Source organism: Hakea prostrata, chromosome 1 (assembly GCF_041222555.1).
Source record: "Hakea prostrata isolate BN-2017 chromosome 1, UWA_Hpros_2, whole genome shotgun sequence".
In the NCBI taxonomy this organism is placed as follows: Eukaryota; Viridiplantae; Streptophyta; class Magnoliopsida; order Proteales; family Proteaceae; genus Hakea; species Hakea prostrata.
Genome location: NC_142600.1, coordinates 76,481,260 through 76,492,013, shown reverse-complemented (window position 1 = coordinate 76,492,013; position 10,754 = coordinate 76,481,260). Strand labels below are relative to the sequence as shown.

The 10,754-nt window shown below is 35.9% G+C and overlaps 1 protein-coding gene across 1 annotated transcript; it reads right to left on the bottom strand.

The window, feature by feature from the left end:
• Positions 1 to 503: 503 nt before the first annotated feature.
• LOC149030174 (UDP-galactose/UDP-glucose transporter 2-like) lies at positions 504 to 3,007 on the bottom strand. Its single transcript, XM_089152405.1, has 7 exons — positions 2,583 to 3,007; positions 2,328 to 2,356; positions 2,025 to 2,226; positions 1,688 to 1,930; positions 1,473 to 1,574; positions 991 to 1,098; positions 504 to 893 (listed from the first exon to the last, which is right to left on the bottom strand). Exons 1-7 carry the CDS (start codon positions 2,706 to 2,708, stop codon positions 648 to 650), a joined length of 1,056 nt encoding a protein of 351 aa, XP_089008531.1. The 5' UTR covers positions 2,709 to 3,007; the 3' UTR covers positions 504 to 647.
• Between the last annotated feature and the right edge of the window lie 7,747 nt (positions 3,008 to 10,754).

Genomic DNA, 10,754 nt, shown 5'->3' with positions numbered 1-10,754 from the left:
CCTACTGGAAAAAAACTCTTTTGATCAGCAAAATCTGGCTGATGCTGCTCTTGTTTGATTTTGCATCGGAATTACCCCATTATTCTAAATCTGCAAATCATTTCTCTTCATTCTTCAGAGATGGAAGGTCCAGTGTTTTCCTCACATGGAGAAATGAGGTTTCAGCTGCCTAAATCCAGCCGTGTGTCTCCTTCCACCAACATGCATACCTGGTGCCGTTGATGAAGGTTCGATGTCTATATATATACATTCATATGGTCAAATGAATCAAACCTGTTTATTCCTTCTTGCTAAAGTTTCAGTTACTAGGGAGTCTCTGTTTCCTGTTCTTGGTTTTCTACCCATGAATGCAGAAAGCCATTTAATCGCTTTAACGTTAATTTTATATTTCTTTATTGATACTCGTGCATATGTTAATTAAGTCAACTACTTGAAACGATGCAGCTGAAAGAATGAAACTTCAAATCTCAAAACTTCATCTTTTGATGCTTTAATTTTTTCCCTCAAACAGACATGACTTCCACATGTAATTATGATGACAACCACCAAGAAATCACCCCCCTTTTTCTATTTCTAAGAAAATATGCAGAAGAATTAAGAAATCACAAGAAATGAGAAGTGAAAAAAATGTCTTGCTCTTCTATTTTTCATACTAAAGACCTCCTTTCTTCATCATCTTGACTGCTGCTTGAAGGGTACTCTTCTTTGGAGGAATATTTCTCCATCTTGGCAATGGCAGGAGAAGCAGTAGCTTTGGTGTTGTTCTCAGGTAAAAGCTTCATTGTGATGCCCATGGCTATGAGCAACAGCCCTGTCCCATGCTGCTCAGTTAAAGGCTTTGTGAATATCAGGTATGATAAGAGTAGAGTCACAGCTTTTCTAGCTGTAGTCACCTGCATTTAAGGAGACAGAAGCAATGAACTTAGAAACATTTCAGTGGCAAAGCCCAAAATCAGATTAAACATAAAGAGCAGGAGAATACAACTATACCATTGCTGTGGTAGCAGCACCAAAAATTGCAATGAGAGACAATACTGATACTTGACCAACGAAAGTAGCCATTGCTTCAAATACTAAAACTCCATATACATATGGGTGCTGCATCAACACAATCATCCAAAGAAAAGAAAAGTGGGGTGAGGAATTATAGAGAGTGCCCAGGTACCTATAAGTCCCGGCATTTCGATGTGGAAGATAACAATCTACCCTCCATACCGGAGACTCGGAGATCACCCGGTGATCACAATTCAGGGTCGTCTAGCAATCCCCTTGAACAGTGTGATAAGGCCAAAATGGTCCCCAACTTTATTGAATGGAATTTTGACTCTACACATAAGCTGAGTCCCTAAACCATGGAACTTTGATATCCCCAGTGAGACATATAGACCTAACCCAATTGATGAGTAAATATTTAAGGCATTTTATATACAATTGCAGATCCTAAATGGTTATTTTCTTTGAATATTCCTTACCTGCCAGCATGAATTCCAGGCTTTAAACAATTCCCCTGTTAAGACCATGGGTGGAATCAAGAAAGGCAACCCAACTACAGTTGAACAGAAAAGCATTTCCATCTGTTTGAAATATGATGAAACAGTAAAAGTCAGATAGAACGTTAAAAATCATCTGTCTCTCTTCACCTTAAAAACACAGAAGGCTTGAAATTATAAGAAGAAACGTGCATAACCTGTGTAGTCTCGGGATTCATGGTAAATATTGCCTCCTGGAAATTACCCAGGAAGGAATCCATGACCAAAGCACCAATCACCATTATAACACCAATCATGCTGAAATTAGGGGAGGAATTAGCATCGGCTAAGGTGAAAAGGATCAAACCCACTACAAGAAACACAGCAGAAATGTATTCCATGGCCGAATACTTCCTTCTAAGACCTGGAATGAAAGCACCCATCACCATCACCGGAAGAACCTGTTCTCACACAGCCAAGAATCAAGAATCAGATGAAACAGAGGAGGAGTAATTTCTCTTTTGTTTAGCAAATCCAAATTGAATGCGAACAGACCTTTGTGGATTTAAACATCAGTTGAGCTGGGTAATTGAGAAAAGCCAAAGAACCCTTTGTTAATCCGTGAGATCCCATTAGAACTGCAGAGAGCTTCACATAAGTCTTCCATGGGTTTACCATCTGCTTGACGCTAAATCCCTGTAAGTGTAACAATGCAAGGTAGACGAAGCCTTGCACAAATGTGAAGTACCATCCATAACTGAAAGAACACCGCTACCCAAGTCCGTTAGAGATCATTCGTTTCGAAACTGTGAAATAATTGATTAAATACAGAATTCAGGAGAAACAAAATTTACAAACCTGAACTGAAGACGGTTGTAAACATATTCCTGGAACAGAGAGTAAAACTAATAAGAAACAGCAGCAATTCTAATTCGAATAGGGGAAGAAGGAACGAAGAACAGTAGACTAGAACAAATGGGTTTGCTTTGAAAATAGGGTTGATCACCAGAGACAAGTCCTCAAACTCATTAAACGACGAGTCAAACTTTTCTCCAGAATAACAAGATCGGAAAACTTGACTAGAAAATAGAAAGCGTTAAAAGTGGAACAAACCTCACAGACTCCATTAACAAGATAACCGAAGAAGAAACCAGAAGAACAGAGCAAGAATTGCTTCCACTTGGGTTTATCAGAAAGAGAAATCCCAAAGAGAGACCGAGCTTGTTCCTCGTTTTTCATCGTTTTCAACGAGGGATTAATGCTATCAAAGACAAAGAAGATGACAGTAATAGGATTGAAGCTTTATTTGAAGATTGAATCTATTGCTTTAGCTTCGTGTGCATGTCTAACTGGTCCAGAGAGAGGGAAGTTAAATAGGTAGTAATGGAGTTTTTTCCATTTCTGCAGCGAGATAGAGAGATTGATTCGGGAATGGGGAGTTACAAGGGTCTGATTGAGAAGGAAAGTTTTGGACGAAAAAAAAAGATGGAGAAGGAAAGTTAAATAGGAATCTTTATGGGGAAGCGAGGGAACTCGGAAGGAATTAGAGTGAAAGCTGGAGGAAGACCGGAGGGGTCACGATTTAATTGCTCTCTTCATTCATTAGTGTAATTTATCATTAGAAAATTAAAAAAAAAAAATAATAATAATAATAAAAGCTTTGTTGATGTTGCATAAGAAAATTACCCCCTCCGACTTTATTGAATCCGGAACCATGTCTTGTCGTGGAAAACAATATACTGTCTGACGCTTTTGAACCACACAATAAAATGTGGGGCTTACATAGGATCCATTGAGATTTCTGCTTTTAATTCCTTTTTAATATTTGCAAGTGGTTTCCACCACTATCTGTGGTGAGGAAGTATTAGAAGAGCACATTTTTTTCCTCTATCCTTTGGGTATATAGTACACATCAGTGTTCCTCTCACATTTATCAATTACCCAATAGGCGTGAGGTTCATCTTCTGTACTAAAAATAGAATTAAAAATATGATCTTTAGTGGGTCCTACATGGGCTCTACTTTTATTATATGGTAGGAGAAGTATAAAGAGGGTACAGACATCTACCTAATAGATAAAGAATCTAGATGCATATACTTATACGAGAGCCTTCAGTATTGGGTTTGATTTTTTCTTTTCTTTTTGTTTTTGGAACAACTAACAATGTCTCATGAAAGGTTGATAATCTCCATAATATCTACTGAGATCCTAAAGAACTCCACCTCCACTTAATTTAGAGTCTAGATCCTCTATCCTTTAGAGTACACTTCACACGTCAGTGCTCTCTTCACACTTCGCCATCATATAATATGGGTAAGATTTACCTTGTGTGTTAACAGAAGGAATTAGACATGTAACTTCCCTTGAATCTCTCGTGAGCCATACCCTTATTGTGTAGTAAAAAAAATATACAGAGAGCACAGACTTCTACCCTCATAGATAAAGAATTCAAGTTTGCTCTTTCTCTTTTCTCTTCTTCTACTTCTCTTTTTTTTCTTCTTCTTCACTTACAATGTCTAATGGAAGGCTGATAACCTCCATAATATCCACTGAGATTCTGAAAAAACCCCACTGTCCACCACTTAAAAGCCCTTAGCATTGATTCGTCCAATTCTTATTAATTGTGTATGGAGTGATAACTGATAAAAAGAGATAATGCCTCCGTAGCAATCATATTATACTTTGGACTTATATGATTATATTATCTCTCGTCATTTGACGATTAATCTTGACCGTCCATTTTTATGCTCTCTAATGTCAAACAGAAAATTTTACAACTTTGCGTGAGTCCGGATTTGCTTCAGGGCGTGGGATCGATTTATTGAAAATCAATAGTCAAAATCAAGATTTCAATCAAAATTTTGACCAAATCTTGATCCAACGGTCGGCAGGACCACAGGACTAAAGCAAAATCAGTCCATTCCACAGTTGAGTGATCATTAAAAATTTAAAATCAGGTTCCATGAGTGTTCCTCAATAAATTCATATTCTATCCAAAAAAATAATGTTGAACCCAAAAAGGCACAAAAACGAACTGTTGGAAAAACTTTGATTGTGATTTGGGAATTGGATTAGTTGAGTGACTTAGACAACGACTCTCTTTGATATCAATTACTAAACCAAACAAAATAGCTAAAATCATAAGTGAAAAAATGGGTGTGGCAGTTAGGCATCCTTAGATGAAATGGTGGTCTTTCAGGATTGGTTGTTGTGTGTTACCACATCCCACCTATCCTACACATTCGATCAAGGTTGTCACTGCACAGCGACAGTCAAGGTGCACGGGGTCTTACCTATCCCTGATTATCAACATGTGTAGCATAAAAAATTATGGTGCCCCTTAAGTGGGGGATAATTCTTGATTGTCCTCTCATATGCCAAAAATTTCACGGCACCGCCTTAAGCATATCATACTATTTCAAGTTATCTCTCTTAATAGTTAAGCCTTTTGACAGTTAAGTATGGATTGTTAATTGTCTCAAATGTCATTGTTTCTGTTTAAAGACCAAATTGTCTTCTAATTCACTTGAGTGATCCAACCCTAGGTGGGTGAGTCATTCATCTTCTTCCCTTACCCTTTGAAAACCCCACATTGACAGCAATCACCACCGCCCTTCCCCTGCTTGCAACCACGATCATTTCCCTCCTCTCTCTCTCTAACATCCAATTTTTTTTTTTTTTTTTTAATTATGGATGTGAAAATTATTATCATTAAAGTTATTTGAATTGTCTGGCGTTTGCTTAGGATTAATGTCTTTTTTAAGTGCTTTTTCTTCTTCTTTTTCCTAAGAAGTCAAGACTCTTCAGATCTAATGGTTCTTGGTTTGTTTTTTATGGCGTGTGCATCAGGTAATCAGGTTTAGTTCTTGGTGATGGATTATCTACAAAGGCATAGACGGTGGAGCACATGGAATAGCGTCTCAATGCCTTTGGTTTTGATTATAAACGATGACTTTAGTTTTTTGCAGACATAACTAGACTTCTACTGTTGTGTGCTCTTTGGCCTGGACATGAGTCATACCAGCTTCTGTGGACTATACTAGGCCTCCAGTGGGGTTCCACTGAGGGGTCCAGTGCTTGCGTGGTAGTGCACAGGGCTAATGTTTGCATAGGTCGCACTCGATAAAAAGTTCGAACATTGCGTAGCGAGGCGCTAGGTCGCTGTTACTGCATCCTCTCTTTTTATTTACCAAAAAAAAACCCAGACTTCTCTGTAACGGTTTGTGCAGCAAAGATCCCTACTCCATTTTATATCGTTTACATGCACAATATTATGGCATAATTCCACTTCTTGGTTATGAGATCATATAGACAATCTTGTACCTTATGGTTAGTGTGTTCATTTTCTATTTCATCACAAAGGAAGAGAGAAGAAGAAGAAAAAAAATTCATATTCTAATTTCGAAGGTTGTTAAGATTTTTGTTTTCTGAAGAAGACCGTTCAATTGTAGATTGAATAGAACATGGTTCTACTAACCTTGGTGACACTCTACTTATCTAATATTTTATTTTAGGTAGATATCTTATTATAATCTTCTATTCTTATGGAATTCTCTTATTTATTAAAATTTTCTATTTTCAGCAGATCTCTTTTAAAAAAAAAATTATTCTCCATTCCTCTATTTATATTGCGTTAACCAAAAAAATAAAGAAATTTATATTGGATTAATTTTTCAATAATATACATACTAATATTCAAACACATCTAAATATGATATGAGACTAACATTCAATCCTGTCTTTGTTGTGCATAGCAATTGATTCTCCTTGCTCACTTGCTAGAATACCTTCTTACTTATGGCAACCGATCATCCATCTCCATCCATCTCCAGATGCAACACTAACAATCACTACATCTTCTCGTTATTTTCTTCATAATCCCAACCACCTTAGCACCCCTTTAGCATTCAACTTCTCAATCAATGAAGCCACACAACCTTCAACTTCAAATGTCCCTTCGTAATTACCTGTAGTGGAAATTCCATAGTCTAGTGTTCTCAAATCCAAACCCTAATCATAAACTATTACGCGTTTTTAATTGTTCCATGGAATGATTACTTATTATAGTCTGTTGAAAAAAAAAAAAGTGTTTGAAAAGTCTTGAGTGGGAGGAATATGAACAAAAATAGTTAATTTTTTTTTATTGGATTTGAATATCTTGTATTTTGTGGGTCTATAAAATTATAATTGGATTGTATTTGTAATTGAAACAGGGTTTGGTCGATTATTAGCATCGTGTTAAAATTGTAATTATATTGGGACTAGTGTTTTATGTTTCTCTATAAATAGCCTCTAAGTTAGATGAAATAATTGGTATATCTCAGATATAGGGATTGGGAACAAGCAAAGAGTATCACGTGATGTCAATTTTGCTAACAAATTTACAAACCCCCCCCCCCAAGAACCCCCAAAATGTTTTTAGAGTCTTTTCATACACCGTGCCCCCGGGTTCACTTGTTGCTTCTTGCGATCCAGTATGAGCTGTTCACTGCTGTTCTTGGAGATACATACAACATGACCATGTCCCCAGTTGTAGCCTAGGAATAAAAGATATGACTCATCTGGCTGGTAATGCATTAGTACCAGAAAAGAAAATCTGGTTGTAATGCATTTTATTCTTCCAGTCAGGGCAAAAACGTGAAGTTTGGTGAAAGTAGGATCATTTGAAAACTGAATTTGGTTCAGTAGATTGAAAACCAATCATATAAGAAATATAATCTGAGGTTTTTTAATATGAATTTCGGGAATACATTCTAAATGCAGGAGAAAATACCATACCAAACAACATTAGAAAACTTTTTCTAAATTGAAAACCGATACATAGAAAAACAAGAGTTAGTATAATGTGAATGCTTCATAATAGTATTTAAGTATTTTTCTGAATTCATTTTTTGGGATGTAAATAGTTTTATATATAAAGGGGTGGGGGATTAGTATTTATTTATAAAAGGTTTTGCTCTGGTCCCAAAGAGATTCAAACTCTTTCTATATTCTTATATGAATTGACGTCTAACTGCAAATATTTTCCTTCTTCTTGATTTGTTGCTTTATGAAGAAGTTAATGTATCACGAAGACCGGTGGAAAGAAGAGAGACACCAATTATTCCTATATGACGTTTCTAATGCATGCTATTTATTTATTTTTTTTGAAACAAGGGTGAGAATTACATAATAATATAATAAGAAAAAGACTATATCAAGCTAATTTCTAAAAAAAATGACGACCAAACTGTTCCTCCCTAACAAACGATTGCAATGGCCTAGGGAGCGCATCAACATCAAGGTTAAGCTCACCAATCGATAGCATCATTGACGCCAACCAATCCGCATAACGGTCAGTTTCGCGGACATTATGGACCAATTGCCAGTGCTGGAACCCTTCTAAGAGCACCTGAATCTCTTCCATAAGTTCAACAACGATCCAAGGAACAGCAGCTTTTCTTCCATTAGTTCAATTCATGTTACTCTTTCTAATGCATGTTACTTTACCTAAGAAGAAAAATTTGTACTTTGGTCTTTGGTGCTGGTGGTTTGTGTCTTTGTTTTGTATTTCTTTGATTCATCTGGCTTCTCCCTTAGTTAATTGTGTCTCTTTCTTCTGGTGTGTCTTTTTGGTTTCGGTGGGGTTCGTTCCTTGGCTCTCGCTTCCTGTCCTTTCTCTTCCTTGTCCTTTCTCGTCTTTGTCCCTTTCCTTTTCCGCCTCCTGGCTGTGCTCTTCCTTTCTCTTTTTTTTTTTTGGGGGTTCTCGCCGCTTGCGCATACCTTGATTACATCCTCAAGGGGGCAACGCTGTCTGCAAGAGTCGAACCCACAACCTCTCCACTGAGAAGCATGGATATCTACTACTCTACTAACCTTGCATTGACAACTTTTAGCTCTTTTACCTTGCAAACCTCAATAGCCACGGCAATAACCTCTGCTCATTAGAATATAATCACTTCATTTCAATCCTGCGAGTGCAAAGATTGCTCACCCAGCCGCATCATGCCGTAATGTACCATATCCACCCATTGTTCCTTGCTGAGAACAGTGCAACCACCTATCGAATGGCCTTTCTTTTTCTTTCTTTACTTTATTTACCTACCCTCTTATCAATGTTAAATGCTTGCTGCCCCTGTGTTTCTTTTTCTTTTTTTATTTTTTATTTTTTTTATTTAAATTTATACCTACCCCTACTTACCAAATGTTAAATGCTTGACTTATATGTAAAAACTCTAAAACTAAAGAAATGTATTAGATCACTCTCTTTAATCCATCTCATATAATACTAATCTAATTTAGTGTCTAAGGATGCATTAGAATAAATCTATTAGACAAAGAAGTCTTTTTCATAAGAAAAAAAGACAATGACAGATTGAATTCTATCTTTTCAACAAAAAGAGAGAGAGAAATATTGAATTCTAGTTCCTTTTTAATCGGTAGGAAACCAAGCAAGACCTTAACTCTGACCTCTCAACTGTGAGCTGTTGATTTTTTGAATAGTATAATTGGCAAATTTAAACTATACAGGAAATTTACCACTTTCTATTTTATGAATCTCCTATCATACATCAATGATGGTTTGAAAGATTACCCTCCAAAAACAAAAACAAAACATCAAGGTTGGTATGAAAAATGACGTTATCTAAGTATCTACTTTGACCCACATTGTTCTAAAAATAAATAATTTTGTACGTGTGGATCTCTTTAGTGGACCATAAACTAATCTTGGGTCTTTTTAATGCAATTATTACTTGTGGGTCTCAAGCAGACTAACACCGCTAACCGTTAAATATTTTCAAATTTCAAACGAAAAATGATCAAAGTGCCCTTTAGGTTATTTAATACATTGCATTAATATATAGTCTTTTTAATAGAATATTAATATATAGTTTTAAAAAGAAATAATTGGTTATTACCAAAAAAAAAGAAAGAGATAATTGGTCATTAAGCATTAAGTGTATGGTTAAAAAATATTAAAAATTATAATAATACAATATATTAAATAACCTGAATGGCATTTTGGTCATTCAATGTTTGAGACTTAAATATACTTAACGGCGACTAACAGTATTAGTCTGATTAAGACCCACACGTAATATATTGCACTGAGGGGACCCAACATTAGTTTGTAGTCTATTAAGAGGACCCACATTTAAAAAATTAAAAAATAAATAATTGAAAGACAAAGGATGGGCCTAGGCATGGGCATGAATAGGCCAATGGCTGGGTTCGTGTCATTTTGTTTCTTCTGTCTCATCTAAAAGTTTCTTAATCTTGGATGGGCCCAAACCCACTATTATATTCACTCACTGGACTCACTCTGCCCACTGGACCAGCATAGGATAAGAATCGGTGAACAAGAAATGGAAGCATTTTTAACACGTGACCTAATTAATCCTTCTTCTATGAGAACTTTATGCATAATTCATTTTCCTTTGGATGACACATATCCATCAATCATATTCAAAGGTTGAGGTAATTTAAAAGATAGATTTTTTTATATATATTATTTAATTTAATTAAAACATTTGGATATGACTAATGGACATGTGTCCTTATCCAAAGAAAAATGGATAGTTCATTTCTTTGTCAGAAATTGACCTGATAAAATGAAAATTTATTGGGTGCTGTGTAATTAATGCGCAACATTTGCCTTGATCTCGATCGCAGCACTGAAGTCAAGCTCTAATAAAATTCCCTAGAGCTGATTCAATAAAAGTTGGCTCATAGAAGAAGGAATTTTATGGAACTTTATCAGGTCCATTTCTGACAATAAATTGAACATCTATTTTCCTCTGGGTGAATGATACATATCTATTAGTCATATCCAAAGGTTGAGATAATATTTAAAATATAGAATTTATTTTATTTTAATTTAATCTGAACCTTTGGAACTGATTGATGGACCTGATAAAGTTATGCAGCTCTACTCACCTTTAAAGTATGGCCTTCTTTGAAGCAATGACAATACTACCCTTTGACGATATATTTAAGAGGGGAGGGTTTTCCTTTAAACATTGATAAGGTGGACCCCCTATTTAAATGGAAATCCAAAGAGAGGAGTCAAATATTACTTAAATATCTAATCTAGAGGCGTGAGGTAAAGGCTATCATCGCACCCGTGAGTAAGCAATGTAGTTGTCTTTCTTATTCAAACGAACCCTTGAGTACGCAATGTAGTTGTCTTTCTTATTCGTAATGTGACACTCTTTTACAATAAAATAAAATAAGAGTTGGTAAAGACCAATGTCTCAAATAGCAAGGAGTAAAGTCCTGTATATGTAGAAAAAGTTTCTCATCTTT